Source organism: Schistocerca gregaria, chromosome 4, assembly GCF_023897955.1.
Source record: "Schistocerca gregaria isolate iqSchGreg1 chromosome 4, iqSchGreg1.2, whole genome shotgun sequence".
In the NCBI taxonomy this organism is placed as follows: Eukaryota; Metazoa; Arthropoda; class Insecta; order Orthoptera; family Acrididae; genus Schistocerca; species Schistocerca gregaria.
This window is the reverse complement of record NC_064923.1, coordinates 733,988,241-734,011,112: the sequence shown is the minus strand read 5'-3', so window position 1 is coordinate 734,011,112 and position 22,872 is coordinate 733,988,241. Positions and strand designations below refer to the sequence as shown.

The window sequence follows — 22,872 nt, the reverse complement described above, 5'->3', positions numbered from 1 at the left end:
ATGTGCAGTAGGCAACGCGTTGTGGAAAATCGGCTGGAGCCATAGCTTGCATACATTGTAATTGGTACTTTTGCTCACACAGGACGTCCCAGACGGTACTACGTCTAACATCCACTGCTCGCGCAGTTGTTCGGGTACTCGTTGACACGTTCTCTCCAACGCGATGCAGCTCATCTTCTTCAAATTCGGCGTGCGGCATTTCCATGGGGCACCTCAGTCCTGCCTCCTCACGGCGAAGGTACCTGTCTCTCGGACTAGTTGCGTAAGTTGGGGAAAAAAATCGTGCTATGTCGTCCGACGATGTGAAAAACGACCGTGATACAGAGGACGAGCAGCTCTTCCGTTACCTCGAGGTTCTTCGTATAGGAGGAGGGTGTGTGTGTATCCCGAAAACTTGTACCGTACCCTGTTTACTGCATAGGAGATGCACAGACATTGAGTAGGTCTGGCATCAAGGCAGATGTTAAGTGACGTGAGATGTCCGTCTGACGTAGTACTTGTCTACCCTTCTTTATACCAGGACAGGCAACTCTGAGACTTTCCCCTGTTCCTCAGCAGACGTGGACCTGTTACACATCTGCATTGAAACCGTCATAGAACGGAAATGGTACGTATGCAGACATAGGTTCCTGCTCCAAATATTATGCACTCAGTCCCATCTACAAGTTCTAGAAGTTTGTGACGGGACTTTTTGAACACCCCACATAACTGCTTCTGATGCTTTGACAAGAGAAGCAAAAACTGCCTTATGGTCGAGAATTTCTATTTGCAGTACGCCGAAGACTGAGTTCCAAAATAATAATAAGAGGTTAAAAAATGGAGTGAGAGAAGAAGACATCCTATGTATTTTCTCGACTTCCTGCAGTTTGATTTTAATTAGACAGTTGTGCACTAACGGGCCCTTTCGTCTATCTGAATATTCTATGTGTATTATCGAAGTTTAATTGCTTTAACAGTCCAATGCCTTAAGCAAGTCTCCATTTTCGGTTGAATACTATTCTGAACGCAACGTTAATTTGACGTTCAGTCCATCTCACGACGACTTACGGAATGATGTCTGATCTGTTCTGACAGAGGCGTTGCCTGTCAGCTGAATTCTCGAAAGAGTTGTGGCATGTGGTAGTCGGAGCTGAAGCAGATATGAGCGAAGATCTCCACTGCTTTCCTGAACGTTCCCCATGCTGTAATTAGTAAAGTGACAAGAGGCTCATTCTGCTGAAGAACTCGACTTCCACCTGCGAGTGGTAGTAATGTGTAATAGGATGACCGGAGCGGGTGACGTGGTTGGGGTTGTAGGGCGTGGCTGGGTAGAAGAGGGTAGCTGTTTTTAGCACTCTTCCTCTTCATTGTTGGTTCTTCCAATACAATTTCCGGTAGCTCAGCCCCACCGCTCGTGTCGTGGTGGAGACGTGCTGATGCATGCAGCCAGGGAAGGCGACGCCGAGCTCGGTCGGCGGCTGTGCAGGCGATAGGAGGTTAGCAGCACGAAGCCCAGCCTAGCGCGTCTCTTGCAGATGCTCGTGACACGCCGGGAGTCGCCGTGCAGCAGCGGGCAAAGCCCTCCACTGGCCGGTCCTCGGGGACAGCGTCACAGATGACGACGACGTAACAGCGACCAAACGCCCAATCGGTCGAACCGAATGCCGACGCCCACCTCTGATGCCCTTAAATAGTGCAGACTGTTGCTGAATCTGCCGGTTACACGGCGCAGTGTTTATTAGAACGTTCTCGATGAGTAGGCTAATGCAACCGCGCCATACGCGGCCTGCGCCTACATAATTCTGCTAATGGTGCGTTCTGACTGTTGATGGCTGCCACGCATGTACACACATACCGACGCTCATTGCAAAACTGTGTCACCTGCATAGCGCGCAGGCCAGCCTTCATCCACCGTCTGTCGTGAGGCTGGCGCATCGCACGCTGAAACACACTAAATCACAATTTCGCACCATGTTTCCTAAAAATTACCCCTTGTCCTCTACAAATGCATGAAAGGAAACAGCATGAGATGTGGCGGTGTACTGTCATAACACTGCGCACGTTCAAGCTGATACTGCCTGTCCAAAGACGGCATATCGAAAAGAACGGCTGGGCGTTGGTGGAGTGCCTGTGTCGAAACAGGCCATACGGGCAGAAAAGTGGCAGTGATGGACCCCGTGTTTTCAGTGAGAGGGACGACCGATGTATCTTCCACATCTACATCTATACCTAGATAGATACCTGTACTCCGCAAGCCAACGTACGGTGCGTGGCGGAGGGTTCCCTGTACCACTATTTGTAATATCCTTTCCTGTTGCGCTCACAAATAGAGCGATGGAAAAACGACTATCTATATGCTGATCCTGCCTGGTATGGCCTGTTTCTACACAGGCACTCCACCAACGCCCAGCCGTTCTTTTCGATATGCCACATCTCGTACCATCTTTGGACAGGCAGTATCAGCTTGAACGTGCGCAGTGTTATGACAGTACACCGCCACATCTCACGCTGTTTCCTTTCATGCGATCCTGCCTTGGAGGCGGTTAAGTGGAAGATGTGTCTTAGACCTGGGTAGTGACAGATGGTGACGCGAGACTGGACGCGCACGTAGTTTATGTATCAGCCAATAGAGGAAAATACTGGAGAGGGACTGTGATTTTAGTTTCGATTGTGCCCACTAGAGTGCACTAAAATAATAGAATATTTTTCATAAACTGTTCTAGTATTTTCGTAAAGTGTTATTATGTCTTTTTGTGTATGTAAAATGTTACAAATGTGTTTTAGCAGTATGAATGATGCGTCAGTGTGCTTTAAGGTTAATATGAAGATAATTGTTTAACGAGTTATGTAGTAGGGTTTAGTGAGGGGAACATTTCGAAGAAGTATGGATATGGGCAAAGGGGATTTTTGTAGAACAGATTTGGAAAGTAAGTTTATGGTAAAGGGAAAGTTAATTCAGGTATAAATAACAATAATAAATAACTTTATGCATAAGCGAAACTTTAGTATATTAGATAATTACGTCGGTAAAAAGTGTAGTCGTTAGGTTTACTATTTTGCGATTGGTTATTGATGAAAAGCGCGGACGACGCGGGAGAATGTTGTTTTGCTATTGGCTGTTGAATAAACTGACCAAAGGTAAAGCAATATTCTTCGCGTGCCTTTCTCTGCTGGTAGAGAAGACTTAGAGTATTCTAGAGAAGAGTGGGAGACTAGCCATGAAACAGTTCGGACGTGTGTAGTAGTAGTTCCGATGGAAATGGTAAGTTGCCCGATCTAGCAGTGTTTCATACATCAAAAGTGTGGTAAAACGACGGCATAATTATTCCGATGGGCGTGTAGAAATTTCGAAATTTTAAGTGAATTTTGTGACGAGAAAAGACATATATTCCGCGTGGGGTATTGAGAAGGTCGGTGGCTAAAAACTGTGACTGCATTTGGTACCGACAGACGTAATATTTGGCGAGCATTCTCAATAAAAAACAATCAGTATTTTTGTAGCTATTACGTTTTCAGGAAATGCAACACCATAAACTTGCTAACGTGAGTGAAAGGGACTGTGAGTGACTGTGTTAAGACTAGCACGGGCTTGGCAGTGATACTTTGTCACCTAAGTTTCAGAATATATTAATTGGGGACAAAATTTCCAACCTTTCGTTTCTTGTGAAACTTTCTCCCGAAATGTAGATCAGCGACTTAAATTGCAGCCTGGTTCACGCCGAAGTTTCACTAGGCTTTCCTACTGATGATCTGCTGAGACAATGTTCACGGGTAGGTGCAGGTTTGTCGTAAAAGGACAGAAAGAACCGCGCCGCCGCAATGCCTCCATATCAGCCCTAATTTCTCGTATCTTATCGTCGTGGTCCTTAGGCGCAATGTACACTCCTGGAAATGGAAAAAAAGAACACATTGACACCGGTGTGTCAGACCCACCATACTTGCTCCGGAGACTGCGAGAGGGCTGTACAAGCAATGATTACACGCACGACACAGCGGACACACCAGGAACCGCGGTGTTGGCCGTCGAATGGCGCTAGCTGCGCAGCATTTGTGCACCGCCGCCGTCAGTGTCAGCCAGTTTGCCGTGGCATACGGAGCTCCATCGCAGTCTTTAACACTGGTAGCATGCCGCGACAGCGTGGACGTGAACCGCATGTGCAGTTGACGGACTTTGAGCGAGGGCGTATAGTGGGCATGCGAGAGGCCGGGTGGACGTACCACCGAATTGCTCAACACGTGGGGCGTGAGGTCTCCACAGTACATCGATGTTGTCGCCAGTGGTCGGCGGAAGGTGCACGTGCCCGTCGACCTGGGACCCGACCGCAGCGACGCACGGATGCACGCCAAGACCGTAGGATCCTACGGCAGTGCCGTAGGGGACCGCACCGCCACTTCCCAGCAAATTAGGGACACTGTTGCTCCTGGGGTATCGGCGAGGACCATTCGCAACCGTCTCCATGAAGCTGGGCTACGGTCCCGCACACCGTTAGGCCGTCTTCCGCTCACGCCCCAACATCGTGCAGCCCGCCTCCAGTGGTGTCGCGACAGGCGTGAATGGAGGGACGAATGGAGACGTGTCGTCTTCAGCGATGAGAGTCGGTTCTGCCTTGGTGCCAATGATGGTCGTATGCGTGTTTGGCGCCGTGCAGGTGAGCGCCACAATCAGGACTGCATACGACCGAGGTACACAGGGCCAACACCCGGCATCATGGTGTGGGGAGCGATCTCCTACACTGTCCGTAAACCTCTGGTGATCGTCGAGGGGACACTGAATAGTGCACGGTACATCCAAACCGTCATCGAACCCATCGTTCTACCATTCCTAGACCGGCAAGGGAACTTGCTGTTCCAACAGGACAGTGCACGTCCGCATGTATCCCGTGCCACCCAACGTGCTCTAGAAGGTGTAAGTCAGCTACCCTGGCCAGCAAGATCTCCGGATCTGTCCCCCATTGAGCATGTTTGGGACAGGATGAAGCGTCGTCTCACGCGGTCTGCACGTCCAGCACGAACGCTGGTCCAACTGGGCGCCAGGTGGAAATGGCATGGCAAGCCGTTCCACAGGACTACATCCAGCATCTCTACGATCGTCTCCATGGGAGAATAGCAGCCTGCATTGCTGCGAAAGGTGGATATACACTGTACTAGTGCCGACATTGTGCATGCTCTGTTGCCTGTGTCTATGTGCCTGTGGTTCTGTCAGTGTGATCATGTGATGTATCTGACCCCAGGAATGTGTCAATAAAGTTTCCCCTTCCTGGGACAATGAATTCACGGTGTTCTTATTTCAATTTCCAGGAGTGTATATTGGCGGCAGTAGAATCGTTCGGCAGTCAGCTTCAAATGCCGGTTCTCTAAATTTTTGTCAATAGTGTTTCTCGAAAAGAACGTCGCCTTCCATTCAGGGATTCCCATTTGAATTCCTGAATCATCTGCATAACACTTACGTGTTGTTCGAACCTACGGGTAACTGATCTAGCAGCCCGCCTCTGAATTGCATCGATGTCTTCCTGGTACGGATCCCAAACACTCGTGTAGTACTCAAGAATAGGTCGCAACAGCGCCCTACATGCAGTATCTTTAGCAGATGAACCAATCTTTCCTAAAATTCTCTCAATTAACCGAAGCTGACTATTCTCCTTCCCCACAACAATTCTCACATTCTCGTTTGTGACCTCATATCGCTTAGCAACATTATGCGCAGACATTTAAACGACTTGACCGTGACCGTGACCGGTGGTACTGAATCCGAACATTACAGGTTTCTTCTTCCTACTGATCCGTATTAGCTTATACTTTTCCACGTTTAGGGCTAGCTGCTATTCATCACACCAACCGGAAATTTTGTCTAAGTCGTCTTGCATCTTCCTACAGTCACTCAACTTCGATATCCTACTGTACACGACGGCATCGTCAACAAACAAGAGCACAGCATCAACAAACAACCGCAGATTGCTGTCCACCCTGTCGGCGAAATCATTTATGTACATAGAGAACAACAGTGGTCCTACCACACTTCCCGGGGGCACTCCTGGCGATACCCTTGTCTCTGATGAACACTCGAGGTCGAGTACAACACACTGGGTTCTATTACTTAAGACGTCTTCGAGCCACTGATATATCTGTGAGATTATACCGTATGCTCGTGTCTTCGTTAACATAGTGCTATCGGCACCGTGTCGAATGTTTTGTGGAAATCTAGAAATGTGGAAGCTGCCTCTAGTCCTTCATCGATAGTTCTCAGTATATCGTGCGACGAAAGGGCAAGATGAGTTTCATACGAGCGATGCTTTCTAAAACCATGCTGATTCTTGCACGTAAGCTTCTCAGTCTCAAGAAAGTTCATTGTATTCGAACTGAGGATATGTTCAAGGATTCTGCAGTAAACAGAAGTTAGGGATATTGTTCTGTAATTCTGTGTGTCCATTCTTTAACCTTTCTTATATACTGGAGTCACCTGCGCTTTTACCAGTCGCTCGGGATTTTGTGCTGGGCGGGAGATTCACAATAACTGCAAGCTCGGTAAGGGACCAACACCGTAGAGTATTCTTTGTAAAATTCCATCCGGACATGGTGATTTATTTGTTTTCAAATCTTTCAATTGTTTCTCTATGCCAGTTATGCTTATTACTATCGTCCATACGGGAATCTGTCCGATGGCCAAATGACGGTATGTTGGTACGATTCTCCTGTGTGAACGATTTCCTTAACGTGAAATTTAAAACTATAGCTTTCGTTTTGCTATCTTCAACTGCCATAGCAGACTGGTCAACAAGGGACTGAATGGAAGTCTTAACCCGCTTAGCGATTTTACATTAAGACCAGAATTTTCACGAGTTCTCTGCCAGATTTTTTGCTAAGGTGTGACGGTGGTAGTTGTATGCTCCGTGCATAGGTCTTTTCACAGACGAACGAATCTCTACTAACCTTCGCTTGTCGTCATTCATGTGTTCCCTTTTGAACCGAGAGTGCAACAGCATCTGCTTCCACAACATCCACCGAATTTCGTTATTAAACCATAGTGGGTCTTTCCATCCTTCATCCACTTACTAGGCACACAACTCTCAAGACCACCATCAACAGTCTGCTTAAACTTTGCCCATAATTCATCTACATCCATCTTATTGAACTATGTGAAGTCAGTTCACTGTCTAAGTGAGTTGTTAACAACTGCTTGTATGCTCTATCTAGCAGAAACACTCTTCTAGCCTTCTTGAATGATTTCTTAATTTTCGTATTCATAGTTGCTATAATGATATAATGATGACTAACCACCGTTTCTATACAGACATTGTCGATAATATTTTTCATGACTGTTGTCTGTACCCTGCAATGAATCCAGAGACATCCCAGTCTATACTCGGCAGGTTAAAGTCGCCTCCAACCAGTATAGCGTGATCTGGGTATTTACGCGAATTGGCCGTAGACATTCTTTGAATCATTCTATAACTGTCACAGCAGAATCAGGTGATCAGTAAAAAAATCCAACAATTATCTAGGTTTCACCCACACCTGTTATACGCGACCAGATAACTTCACTGTCACTCAACTTGGGCCTCACAAGAGACAATGTTTTTGTCAACTGCAATGAATGCTTCCCCTCCTATGGTTCTAATCTGTCTTTCCAATATACGTTCCACGACTCGCTGAATATCTCAGAGCTTTCCACTTCGGGTTTCAGTCAGCTGTCGGTCCCAAGAATAAAATGAGCTGGAGAACTTTCCTGCAGGACAATAAATCCTATAACTTTATTACGAATAGTTTGACAGTTTACTGATAAAATCGTCCGAGTCGAAGTGTCTTGGCCGGATCTCCACTCATAGGGTGACTGGATGAGGCCAGATGACCAGTCCCCTCCACATTGGCCCTCACGCTGCCACTGCTACACCCCAAGGCAGCAGCCTGACTGTGAGTGACCATAGCCAAAAGTACATCCAGCTATAGGCGAACTGCGGTCAGCTTTTCCTGCATCCACACACAGCCATCCTAGCAAGGCTAACTGAAGAAGCGACTATAAAAGCAGGCAGTCCTAGACATGCAACTAGCTACCCTTCTGATGTGTCACCTGGTGGACGCTGAAGCGTTAATGAGCTACTCAGTTGGCTGTTCAGTGAGCGCTTAAGACTGAACGAATTTACACATAAAAAACGCGAGATTGTACCTCTTGAAACACGCATGAAATTTAATAAATGTACTGCTTGGAAACACAGAAAAAGATAAACACGTAACTTACCTCTCAGTGGATGTGTATCAGTTGAGAGCTTGCAGCCTTCGACCACTCAGTGTCAACCCATTTCTCAGTTGTCGTCAAAGAGATAGATTTCTCAGTTTCCTGGACGTGCAAGAACTGTGAGAAGGAGACTGAACGATAGCATGATTTTATGCCGAAGAGCTGATATAAAGCAATGATTGACTCTTTATCAGAAAATCGACTGCTTGACTTTTGCGGAGTGGCGTTTGACTTTAAAGCAGTGTTATATTTTCTGAGCAGGAAATATTTTCTGACGTTACCGATGCCGCAGATCAGGCGAGATATCAATAAATTGATAGTATATAGTCTCGTAAATGCAAATGTTTTAAATGAAATTGGCTTTACGTTAACGTAGCGAAGAACACCCGCTATAAAATGTTTCCCTTGTTATAAAATTGTTCGTGTTGCATCTTGCATTTGTAAAATAAATGAATTTGTGAGCGGTTTTCTTAAGAGGCAAACAGTTCTGATATTACCAGGTGTACCGGTTATGGGGAGAGCTCTTCAGTCGGAAGTATCTCGTGGAAATGGAGAGAAGTGGTCGCTTTCCTGCTGACTTTTGAGGTTACATCTGGGCTCGATGAGCAGGGCACCTGTGGAAAATTGAGGGCACCACACCGGAGAGACCTATGTTAATATTATAGAATACATAATGAAAGCAAGTGTCGTTCTTTTGTATCTTCAAGCAAAGATCAATTTTTCTGCAGATATGAATAGCAAATAGCGCAAAAATTTATTGATAGTTTTCAAATATTCAACCATTTATATCCTAGAGATTACAACTTTTCGAACCAACCATCCTACTTTGTCGTTTCGTATTCTCCTGATGTCCCCAACATTGTTGTTGCATTTCGTTCTGATCACGATGCCCTGAAAGTAGTTTCCTCTGTTACCTGCATAGCTTCTAACTTCATAATTGTTCTAAACTGAGTGATGAGGAGAGTGATTTGTTTAAGGGTGTACGGAATGAATTGCATCTTCCTTTTTTGTGTTCATTTTGTCTTCTCTGTTCGACATAGAGCTTTCAGATGTTTATTGTTTTGATCTAGACTGTTCTAGACTTTGTCTTCTGAATGTACATTGCTGTTGCTTTCAGCCGATTCATTCCTAAGGGTTCATAGTGATATAAATCGTGTACTTTTTATTTTGCATTAGAGCTATGTATTTTTTCTGATATGTTATATTGTTTGACTTTCTTAACCATAAATGCTTGGTTTGTTACTCTTTTATTAACATCTGTTAAGCATCTTCCAACATAGTTGAAGAGGTTTGGTTAGCTGTAGTATCGGACATTTTCGGATTTATGTTTATCTCGTTAATCTTTTTCGTGAATTTGCAACTGCTAAGTCAAATTCTTTAATTTTTTTTGTAAAGTTTCTGCTTGTTACTACATCGAGGGTCTCTTTTCGCACAGTATGGTTGTCACGCAGAGATAAAAATCGTCTAATGTGTTACATTTCTTAGTTCGATATTATATCAGTCAGCCGTTTTGTCTTAATTGGCTCTCAGCAAGCTACGACTCTCATCATATCATGGACTCGGTAAACCACTTTCCTCATCGTACTGTTTAATCCACAACTCTCAGCTTTGACAGTATCTGCATTATGAAATACAACAGAAACTGGTGATACAGTGTGCCAGTTAGAAATACACTTTTAAATGCAGATAGATGAAATAAATAGATAACAACTTATTTACAGCACCATAGCCGCATCCATCAGAGCAGAGCTATTCAGTATTGGTTTCAGGGCCAGAACAGTACAAAGCTAATAGCATCCACTGCATAATTGTCGGGCCTCAACCCTATGGAGAATATGTGGGCAGAGGTACCGACGTCATTTCCATCTGGATGTATAAAAGCTAGTGGTATTCGGACGAATATAGAAAATTCGTGCTGGGAGATAAAATGTCACACACTTAGCGGGATCAATGCAATGGCACCTTCGATGAATCCTACGTAATGATAGTAGACAGTTGGTGATTAGAAGTACACTCTTCCGCAAGTGCCATGCAGTCGATCGTCTGATAATCAGTCAAGCGTTGCTTTAAGCAGTATCGGAGCAATCATTCAGTCTCATCCTCACGGTTCCTGCACTGCCAGGAAGCTGAGAAATTCACCCAGTTGATGGCAACTAAGGAATGGATTGCCGAATAGACATTGGTCGTCAGTCACACTGGAAGCAGTGACTGTGTGTGTGTCTGCACATCTGTCTGATTTGCATTTGTTCACGTTTACGCGTTGTATAAACAGATGCCATTAAGATTCAAAAGACAGGCAACACTAAAAATTGCATTTAATGTCACTGTGAAATATTTTAATGCAATGGCAAGTTACAAAAGTTAATTTTTATTCAGCCTGTGTCCTGCATGTTACGTTCACAAAATTCTTGGAGGGTGTTTTACGTGTAAAATATATTTACCACAGATAGAGAGCGTTCTTGGGGTCGTGACTCATGAGAAATGTAGCAATCAGCAGTGTCCAATTCGTTTATGTAGAGTGACGCACCGACTACACAGTAGATGCTGTGATATAAACAGAAAGACATAATCTAGGCTCTGCACATTCGTGGAGTAGCCAACGAGAAACTCAGATTCAATTAAGCAAGTGGGACCAGCGCACGAAATTGGTCACCAGAGCACTGACCAGTGACAGATTGTCCACTCTATTTTGATCCTAAGAAAAAGTAAGAAGGGCTGGTACCAAAATTTACACATCACACAAAAAAGAAATAAGGAACTTTTCTGCACTCTGTAGTAGTACACAAGTGACAACTTTTCTCAGGAGCATATAATTCATTTCTTCCTCTCATCTCATTCCACTTGTTTTAGTATGGAATGAGAAAGTTAAACTTTTAGGATCTTGAAGCATAATGTGACAGGACATTCGTAGTGTAGTCCAAGTCAGAAACGTTGCAGAAATCGGGAGTTCTCCATTGTTTCATCCAACAGGCTGTTTCCTTTCATGCATTACTACTGCTCACTGATTTTTATTTAAGGACCTGCGGACACTGGGTCTGTCATCACACTGAACCTTTTGTTATTTACTAACTACGGTATGGGGAATGTGCAGCAAAGCGTAGTACTCCTTACAGCAGTGATCTCTTTCACGCATCTGCATTCACCACTGACTGCCGGATGCCACAACTCTTTCCAGAGCTCAAGCGAAAGTCAACACGACTGTCAGAATATTTCAGACATCATTCTGTGAGTCGTCTGGAGATGGACTGAAAGTCAAATTAACGTTGCATTCATAATAATATTCGATCCAAAATGGAGACTTGCTTAAGGCATTAGAGTGTTACAGCAATCAAACTTTGATAATATACATCCGAATATTCTGGTAGCTGAAAGGACCAGGTAGTGTGCGACTGTCAGGAATTAATTAAAATCAAACTACAAGAACTCGAGAAAATTTCTATAGATCGCACACTTTTGCTTGGCCCCTGTGTGGAGAATGCTGGGAACGGAAGCTTGCGCTAGCCTCCTGACACACTGGCTGATGAGACAAGAGCAGGCAGCTTTTAGCGTGTAGGTCTAAAAGAAACCAACTGTAATGGAATACTGTGTCGCAGAAGCGACACCCAAGCTTATGGCGAGTCGCTACCTGCAACAACGCGCACAGAGCAACACTCTATTCACGGCTAGGGTTGCCATCCTTTCCGATACATCGGGACCGTCGCTGTTGTGGACTTTCTTTTCCCGACATCCCAACAAGACCAAATTTTACACCGATTTTGCAAAATACTCTTACTAGCTTGTCTCAAGAACCGAAGTAACGCCATCTGTTAGCTGAAAAAGGTGAAATCTTCTAGAAAACATAGTGTACCAACTATTTCAGCAGCAACAAGTTCCATGTAATTGTGTTCTAAAAAAGAACTTATAATACATGAATTTTTCAGTTCCTTTGTACACCGCCATCTCAGAGTGTGCCACCGAGGTCCCCACTACATATGGCAACCATATCCACAATGGTTACCTTATCTTTACGCCGAACGATACTCTTATAGCTAAGGTTGGCAACCAGCAAAATCATTCCTGAACGGCTCGAAGTCAGCCGACTTCCATCGACCTCAAAGGGACCAAGTAAGAGCGTACAACCAGCATATGTTCTGCTCCCCGTTCAGTTTTTTAAGGGGGGTAGGATGCCAAAAATTAAAAAAAAATAATAATTTTTCAAAAATATGCTTATTGTGTAGCGCACATCTTCCTGAATCATTTGATGTGTAAAACATATATATTTGAGGAGTTATAAGGTACGTAATTTGGTCTTAACTGTATAAGGATGCAGCGCCACGCCCCTCTGCACAGCATTCTTCTGTCATACCTAAGTGTATTTCGCTCTGTAGAATTCGAATGTAATATCTGTGCCAAAGATAGTCATATGTGAAACAAAGGACTATCGATATCGATACTTTCTCTGCTGCTATCGACATGCATTGTTTTGATTGCTGCTTTTGTTTGTTCTATGTTTTGAAAGGCGTGCAGTGTGGTACTGTGGTATTTGACACAATTTTCATTTTGCTGTGTTGTTTTGTGTTCGTTTGTGGCATATTATCGCACAGGATACCTAGAATTCGTTGCTTCAACAGTAAACAACGTCACCACGGCAACAGATACACAGTAAATGGTGTTACAACAAATGTTACATCAGTGGCTCAAGACTGCAACCTCTCAGTGCCAGTAAACAATTCACCACCGAGTGCTTCTAAAAGGAAGCTTGTTTTTCGTGCTAATGAAAATGGAGGCTATGAATCCGAAGGTTCATGTATTATTATCCTTGATGTTAACGTTGTTGTTTTTTGTTGTTGTTGTCTTCAGTCCTGAGACTGGTTTGATGAAGCTTTCGATGCTACTCTATCCCGTGCAAGCTTCTTAATCTCCCAGTACTTACTGCAACCTGCATCCTTCTGAATCTGCTTGGTGTATTCATCTCTTGGTCTCTCTCTACGATTTTTACCCTCCACGCTGCCCTCCAATACTAAATTGGTGATCCCTTGATGCCTCAGAACATGTCCTACCAACCGATCCCTTCTTCTGGTCAAGTTGTGCCACAAACTTCTCTTCTCCCCAATCCTATTCAATACTTCCTCATTAGTTATGTGATCTACCCATCTAATCTTCAGCATTCCTCTGTAGCACCACATTTCGAAAGCTTCTATTCTCTTCTTGTCCAAACTATTTATCGTCCATGTTTCACTTCCATACAAATAATTTTTAGAAATGACTTCCTGACACTTAAATCTATAATAGATGTTAACAAATTTCTCTTCTTCAGAAACGCTTTCCTTGCCATCGCCGGTCTACATTTTATATCCTCTCTACTTCGACCATGTTTTGCTTTTGTTGATGTTCATCTTATAGCCTTCTTTTAAGACACTGTCCATTCCGTTCAACTGCTCTTCCAAGTCCTTTGCTCTCTCTGACAGAATTACAATGTCATCGGCGAACCTCAAAGTTTTTATTTTTTCTCCATGGATTTTAATACCTACTCCGAATTTTTCTTTTGTTTCCTTTACTGCTTGCTCAATATACAGATTGAATAACATCGGGGAGAGGCTGCAACCCTGTCTTACTCCCTTCCCAACCACCCAACCACTGCTTCCCTTTCATGTCCCTCGACTCGTATAACTGCCGTCTGGTTTCTGTACAAATTGTAAATACCCTTTCGCTCCCTATATTTTACCCCTGCCACCTTCAGAATTTGAAAGAGAGTATTCCAGTCAACATCGTCAAAAGCTTTCTCTAAGTCTACAAATGCTAGAAACGTAGGTTTGCCTTTCCCTAATCTTTCTGCTAAGATAAGTCGTAAGGTCAGTATTGCCTCACGTGTTCCAATATTTCTACGGAATCCAAACTGATCTTCCCCGAGGTCGGCTTCTACTAGTTTTTCCATTCGTCTGTAAAGAATTCGCGTTAGTATTTTGCAGCTGTGACTTATTGAACTGATAGTTCGGTAATTTTCACATCTGTCAACACCTGCTTTCTTTGGGATTGGAATTATTATATTCTTCTTGAAGTCTGAGGGTATTTCGCCTTTCTCATACATCTTGCTCACCAGATGGTAGAGTTTTGTCATGACTGGCTCTCCCAAGGCCGTCAGTAGTTCTAATGGAATGTTGTCTACTCCGGGGGCCTTGTTTCGACTCAGGTCTTTCAGTGCTCTGTCAAACTCTTCACGCAGTATCGTGTCTCCCATTTCATCTTCATCTACATCCTCTTCCATTTCCATAATATTGTCCTGAAGTACATCGCCCTTGTATAGACCCTCTATATACTCCTTCCACCTTTCTGCTTTCCCTTCTTTGCTTAGAACTGCGTTTCCATCTGAGCTCTTGATATTCATACAAATGGTTCTCTTTTCTCCAAAGGTCTCTTTAATTTTCCTGCAGGCAGTAGCTATCTTACCCCTAGTGAGATAAGCCTCTATATCCTTACATTTGTCCTCTAGCCATCCCTGCTTAGCCATTTTGCACTTCCTGTCGATCTCATTTTTGAGACGTTTGTATTCCTTTTTGCGTGCTTAATTTACTGGATTTTTGTATTTTCTCCTTTCATCAATTAAATTCAATATTTATTATGTTACCCAAGGGTTTATACTAGCCCTCGTCTTTTTACCTACTTGATCCTCTGCTGCCTTCATCCCTCAAAGCTACCCATTCTTCTTCTACTGTATTTCTTTCCCCCATTTCTGTCAATTGTTTCCTTATACTCTCCCTCAGCAATACTCAGTACAACCTCTGGTTCTTTCAGTTTATCCAGGTCCCATATGCTTAAATTCCCACCTTTTTGTAGTTTCTTCAGTTTTAATCTACAGTTCATAACCAATACATTGTGCCCAGAGTCCACATCTGCCCCTGGAAATGTCTTACAATTTAAAACCTGGTTCCTAAATCTGTGTCTTACCATGATATAATCTATCTGATACCTTTTGGTATCTCCATGGTTCTTCCATGTATACAACCTCCTTTCATGATTCTGAAACCAAGTGTTAGCTATGATTAAGTTGTGCTCTGTGCAAAATTCTACCAGGTGGCTTCCTCTTTCATTTCTTAGCCCCAATCCATATTCACCTACTACGTTTCCTTCTCTCCCTTTTCCTACACTCGAATTCCAGTCACCCATCACTATTAAATTTTAGTCTCCCTTCACTATCTGAATAATTTCTTTTATTTCATCATACATTTCTTCAATTTCTTCGTCATCTGCAAAGCTAGTTGGCATATAAACTTGTACTACTGTAGTAGGTGTGGGCTTCGTATCTATCTTGGCCACAATCTATGCTGTTTGTAGTAGCTTACCCGTATTCCTATTTTCCTATTCATTATTAAACCTACTCCTGCATTACCCCTATTTGATTCTGTGTTTATAACCCTGTAGTCACCTGAGCAAGAAGTCTTGTTCCTCCTGCCACCGAACTTCACTAATTCCCACTATATCTAACTTTAACCTATCCATCTCCCTTTTTAAATTTTCTAACCTACCTGCCCGATTAAGGGATCTGACATTCCATGCTCCGGTCCGTAGAGCGCCAGTTTTCTTTCTCCTGATAACGGCATCCTCTTGAGTAGTCCCCACCCAGAGATCCGAATGGGGGACTATTTTACCTCCGGAATATTTTACCCAAGAGGACACCATCATCATTTAATCATACAGTAAAGCTGCATGCCCTCGGGAAAAATTACGGCTGTGGTTTCCCCTTGGTTTCAGCCGTTCGCAATACCTACACAGCAAGGCCGTTTTGGTTATTGTTACAAGGCCAGATCAGTCAATCATCCAGTCTGTTCCCCCTGCAACTACTGAAAAGGGTGCTGCCCCCCTTCAGGAACCACATGTTTGTCTGGCCTCTCTACAGATACCCCTCTGCTGTGGTTGCACCTATGGTACGGCTATCTGTATCGCTGAGGCATGCAAGCCTCCCCACAATCGGCAAGGTCCATGGTTCATTGGGGGGGGGGATGTTAACGTACTGTCATAATTAATATTGGACAATGATATGTTCAAGCATTGCTTTGGTGTTCAGTGTGTTCCTTTGGTGGAAGATAAGAGTGCCAGAAAAGGCCTTGCTACGAACGTATCTGTGATATGCAGCAAATGCAACGTTGGTGCGTTTTGCATGACATCTAAAATCGCAAACAAAGGTTATGATGTGAATTTGAGGGCAGCATACGGCATGTGCTGTATTGGTAAGGGACAGAAGACAGCAAGACCACTTCGTGCAGTGATGAATATTTCTCCTCCTCCAGCAAAGTTTGAGAGGTATTATGGCTTATTGATTGAAGCTGTAAAAGAAGTTGCAGAATCTTCAATGAAAAGTGCTGCAGAAGAAATCTATTCTCGAAAATGATGGTGACAGGGACATAGTGGCTGCTTTTGATGGTACCTGACAAAAAAGAGGGCACACTTCATTGAATGGTGATGTAACAGCAACATCTGTTGACACTGGTAAGGTACTAGATGTTGAAGTGCTGAGTAAATTTTGTCATAGTTGTGTGAAAGGGATTGCAGATCATTTATGTAATATGAACTATAAAGGCTCAAGTGGAGGTATGGAAGTGCAGGGAGCTGTAGCCTTGTTTACCAGATCTGTTGCCTCCCATGGCCTGCGTTACGTGAAATACCTCGGTGATGGTGACAGTAAAGCTTTCCCTGAGGTTCAAAAGTGTGCACCATATGGAGCTGACACTATTATGCAGAAGTTAGAATGTGTGGGACATGTACAGAAAAGACTTGGAACTAGAGTTAGAAGGCTGAGACAAGATTTGTCAGGAAAAAAAATTATCTGGTGGTAAGGGAATAAAAGGGAGAGGGCGACTGACGGATGTAGAATGGCAATAAGAAGGAACACAGGGGACTTGAAAAATATGAAGGAAGCAGTTTGGGTCTTATACTTCCACAAAATGTCCACAGACAATAACCCTATCCACAACTTACGCCCAAAAGGAAGTAAATATTGGTGTGGCTATCAAGGGTCAATTGCTGGTGCTGAAGAATATCATCATAGAAATTCTCTACCAACTGCTGTAATGGAAGCCATCAAACCTATATTCAGGAACTTTGCAAATGAAAACTTACTGAAGAAATGCCTTCATGGTGGTACCCAAAACACAAATGAAAGTTTTAACCAATGTTTATGGGAAAGATTGCCAAAAACCGATCTTGTGGGAAGAAATACACATGCTATTGGTGTTTATGATGCGGTTTCACGTTTTAATGACTGTGTGCAAAGAAGGAAATATGTATTAGAGAAAATGGGAATTAAGGCCAGAGTGAACTGTATCAAAGCTTTGTATGTGATAGACAGAGAGCGTGTAGTGAAAGCAGATAAATCATTTTTGGAGGTCATAAAATCAAGAAGAGTACATCATAGGAATGTGAAGAGGAAGGAAACTGATATTGAAAACGAGAAAGAACCTGCTTATCGTGCTGGACAGTTCTACAAGTATGCCAAATACAACTTTAACGGTCATTTTCTGCAAAACACAATTTTTTGTACTTAGGTACTTGTAGCATCCAAAATAAATATCCTATTACTATCAAACTTGGTATGCTTATTAAACACAAAATCCTTAATGCAAAACTCTAGAATTTTCCAAATCTATTAAAAATTGTGGTAAAAATTGGGATAATTAACTATAAAAGTCGAGTTTTTTCTAAACATGAAGTTTAAAATGTAATAAGTCAGTCATTTTTTCATAAATGAAATAAATTCTAGAGTTACATAGTCATTTAAGTATGATTTGTATGCTGTGGAAAATTCATTGAAGAATCTCTCTTACTTATGAAGAAAAGTGTACCTAAAGCAATTAATGCAGCCAATGGTAAAGCAAAAAATGGTCGAATTCAAATATAAAACAAATTGCTTTTGTTATGTTTTTCAAGTCCACAGCTATCAGTGTGAATCCTGAATACTTCTTGGTCATTCTGACTAATTTTTATGAATTTATTTGTAAAAGTATAGACACTGGAAATTAAAATGTCCTATGGTGCTCTCCTGCTACAAGTCGGCCCATTTAATGTCCTACCCCCTTAACTTGTTATTTTTATTTTGGACGTCAGTCATAGGCGTACTGCAAATAGAAATCCCCATTATAAGCCAATTTTCGTTTTTCTTGGCGAAGTATTGTAACCGTTGCATGTAAATGATAGTAACGACTGCATGATCAGAAAGCTATGGGTGCTCAATGTGGTGATGCTACGCTGTCCACCTGATTTGAATGACACAGTTAGTGGTGACACACTTACTCTAGCGCTGACTACCTACGAGTAAGTAGAGATAACGTGGAGCAATAACGCTTCCTATGAACAACAATTCTGGTTAAGATCTACTTACTTCATTCTTCCCTACGAGCAGTCATACACTATACACAGATGTGTGGCTAGGAACACATACCCTGCTTCAATGGCTCACGTTTCCGTCGGGTACAAGCAGAGAATGCAACCAAAGCCTCTTAGCGCTTGAAGAGAAACACTCGTCAATGTGCTCAGTCTAGTATCCATAGCACTTGTCTAATTACCAGGAAGCAGACACAGAGTTGATTCTTGCGATGATTACATTAATTTTGCAGATAACTCCTTAACAAATATTAGCAAGTGCTATGCAACTAAAATGACAGTCACTACACATGACCGAACGAGGTGGCACAGTGGTTAGACACTGGACTCGCATTCGGGAGGAAGACGGTTCAATCCCGCGTCCGGCCATCCAGATTTCCCGTCCTTCCCTAATCCGATGAGATCGATGACCTCGCTGTCTGGTCTCCTTCCCCGAAACAACCAACCACTACACATGTTTTATATGTTACAGTTAGCCAATTAATAAGCTCGCTGAAATCCTGTTTCTAATGTCCTGAAACATACCGATTTTTAATTATTTGAGTATATAGGCGCTGCATTCTGATTCACATGTATTTGAATTAACGGCATCACAAAACAATTCGCAAATCACTAGTATCGTCTCGAAAAACAGTTACACATAAAGTGCCATCCATAACATGTTTGGCGCCTGAGTGACAGCCGGCGGACTTCCAGGACTGGAGCTGAATTATGCTACTACGTTCGCTATATACTTATTCGTGAGTTTGATGAAATAGTCTGAACATTCCATGCTAAATAAGTGTCAGTGAGTTTGAAATGTGCGTTTTCGACTGCAAGAAGGTTATTTTACGAGTAAATCACAATGTCTCTTGTCTTTTACATTGTGGGAAATTTGCTTCTCTCTACCTTTGACTCTACTGTAGCAATGAATGTTCACATTATTAATGCTTCACTAGCTGTGACTGGTTTAATTTTCAATAGCTTTTTGAGCCAATATTTTCTATTATTGAGTGTGGTTTCCTGTACACCAGCCTTCCTTGATTGGAACTTTCTCATTTGTAGCTTGCAGAGTCTCCCTGTGGGTGTTTTTGGTTTGCAGTTAATGTTTTGCAGTCAATGCCTCTTCATTCCTCTCTTTTGGGGACAGGGCCAGTGAGAACAGTCCCAAGAAAAATGTTTTCTGAAGTTATAATTAAAAAAAAAGGTGTGTTTCCTCCTCATAAAGTTGATAGCATCAACAATGGCTATGCTCCAAAAATGAGAATCATGTCTTTTGGAGAGCTTTTTGTTTGCTGTATTCTTAATACAGAAATACACAAATCATTGTAACAATTATTGATTTACGATGTTTAGTTTGCAGTCAGTGAACTTGAGTATTATTAGTAACTTGGTCTACTCCCTAAAGCAATTTACAGAAATTCGAATAAGACTCAGTGACTTATACTATTGGTATTCTGCCCCTCAGCAGCTGCATTGCCGACACAGAATGTATAGTTACTTTATAGGCAATTCAAGGAACACGTTGGCTGGTATTACTCCCCTTTAGTAGTACAACTGAATCCCAAACGCCCTCACCCCTCGGACAATAAAAAGATTCCGAGCTGGCTATGTTGCCTCCAGCCTTCTATTAAATCCATAGTGAATAAAACGTCTCATATATTAGACCATTTTCCACTTGCGATTCAGTTTTACAACTCTTGAACAATGTTCATAAGTTTCAAGCACACAAAATGCAATATGTAACTGCAAGATAAATACCTATACGGCAAGTTGTAGTGCCGCACCGTTTACGCTTGGTTCTGGCATAAGGCGACAGGTAGCTTATGGCCGGTAGCTGGTGGCTGGTGACCGCTGTGGATCAAAGAAACTCTAGAATGCGATCTGTTCTGACCTTAAGGCAGCCACGAGCTGTCTGATGGAACCGTGTATGGAAGTTTTTGCTGTTACTGGTCGGTTAGACAGTGAAGCGAATTATCTTTGAGGTTGAATCAGACATAACTTTAGCAGACATCCGAAATATGATTAAAAAACAAATAAATAAAAAAGGCAAGGCACTGAGGAATCGCTAACTCGTTACTTTGTTTCTACAATGCTGGACGTTTTCCACTAGACCACGAGCAAATAAAGCTCTATCATGGCTTTCAAAGAATGACAGCATTTCCTCCACACACTTCTGCTTCCTACAATGTTGCCAGATAGTGCATATGGCGGACTTAGAATTTCAGAAAAATTGGATGATCTATTCAAGAGGAAGAGCTTCAGAAATTGAACAAGTCAGTAATATGTTGGTCCGTCTGTGGCTCTTATGCAGTCAGTTGTTCGACGTGGCACTGATGGACAAGAGTTGTTGGATGACCTCCTGAGGGATATAGTGCCAAATTCTGTCCAATTGGAGCGTTAGATCGCCAACATCCCTAACTGATTCTAGGTCCCAGCCCATAATGCCCCAAACGTTCTCAATTTGGGAGAGATCTGATGATCTTGCTGCCAAAAGTAGGATTGTGCGAACATGAATACAAGCAGTAGAAACGCTCGCCCTGTGCAGGCATGATTTATCTTATTGAAATGTAATCCCACGATGGATTGCTACAAAGGGTATCAAACCAGGCTTATAACATGGTCAGCGTGCTTCTGTGCTGTACGAGGCGTGTGGATGACATCGAAAGGAGTCCTGCTAAGAAACAAAATGGCACCCAAGATTATCACTGCTGGTATTCGGTCCATATGGTGGGTGACAATGAGACTGGTATCCCACCATGTCCTGGAGGTCCCCAGACTCATTTTCCCTGGTCATCATGGCTGAGTTCGAAGCAGGATTCATCACTGAGACGATTATACCCCAATGAATTCAGTCCGAATGTGCCACACACCACTACAAATGGGCTTGTTGCCATACAAGTCAATGGTAGTTGGCACAAGATGTGTCATGAGCTCAGCGTCCTTTCTGTGAGCCACCAATTAATGGTCCTTGTGGTCACTAAAGCACCAGTTGCATGTAGGATCGATGATGATGAATCTCTGTGACGACTGATCACTCCTCACATTTTGTCGTCTCCCTAGGTCGACCACTTCCTTCTTGACACTGTGTTCAGTCATATTTCACCCATTCCTCCAAAAAATGTGGAAAAGTGGCATTGCTTATATTCATAGGTCGAGGAGTTCGCCAATTACTCCAACAGGCTTTCGTGGGCTACTGCCAAACTGAGTACACAGAACGAAATTCACAAAGACCTGTAGCTTCCAATCGACATATCCCCTGTTTACTGTCTTAGTCAACAGAACAGTGAAATTGCACAACATTGTCACACATTCATCAATCTGCCTCCCCTAAGGTTTACGGTTTTGCATTTTCTGTCAATACCTGTATGTATTAATTTGTTTCCCATTTGTATAACTTTTTTGTCTTAGAGTTTAATTAGAGAGGGAGAAGCTAAAAAACAATGTTATCATACAACATTTAGAATCAATTCAGATACATAAACGATAAATATTTTGTTGAGGGTTTTCTTAAAAATCTAGGATATGGGACTTGTGCAAGCAGTTTATTTTGTTACACGGGCAAATAAATCTGTACAATGAAAGTAGGGAAGCTACTGGGTTGTTAGTTTTATTAGCTGAAGATAGCTTACCTTTATACTAATAATACTTCTGGCATATTTGGACATACTATGATTTACTATTTCTGTCAGTGAGCAAATTTCACCAATAAATATCATGGTTGACAGTTGACTGAAGTGGATCATCATTGTCAAAAAAATTGTTGTTGGCAGTCTATGTGGAATAGTTCCATAAAAATGTGTAGTAGTGAAAATGTGCACACATGAAAACATTGTCTCACAATATATCCTCAGTTTAGTTCCTGGAAATAAAAACATAGATTAATATGTAACTGATGTCTACAGGTGAGAAATCATAGTGGAAATGGAATGTAAAGAAGATCCAATATGGACGATTTTCCACATTTATGGTAATAATGCAGTTAAAATGTCTTTATGTGACAGATGATGAGTGGCTGATTGTACTGCAAAGGTTGTGCAAAATATACTGTTTTACATGTTCTGATTTAAAATTATGAGATGAAAATATATTTCTTGCTGTGAAAAAATATTTTTTTAGGAAAAAATGAATTCGTTTTTGAATGTGATCTCTTTTTTTAACAACTTTAATACGTTGAGTTGATTCAATTGGCAGAAGTGCATTTCTGAGAGGTCTGTAAAATACTCATCCACACTTAAAAAAACTAAAAAAATCCCCTTTCGATACCAGTAATTTCTTATTTATTGCAAGACCAGTTTTGAAGCCCACTGTGGATATTTGCCTCATCAAAT

At 42.5% G+C, this 22,872-nt stretch overlaps 1 protein-coding gene across 1 annotated transcript in view; it reads right to left on the bottom strand.

Moving 5' to 3' along the window:
• Positions 1–22,260, bottom strand: part of LOC126267892 (potassium/sodium hyperpolarization-activated cyclic nucleotide-gated channel 4-like) — a 65,887-nt gene extending 43,627 nt beyond the window's left edge. Inside the window, exon 1 of the mRNA XM_049973202.1 lies at positions 22,174–22,260. Coding sequence (XP_049829159.1) covers positions 22,174–22,260 — 87 coding nt within the window. The remainder of the gene's footprint in view (positions 1–22,173) is intronic.
• Positions 22,261–22,872: the final 612 nt, after the last annotated feature.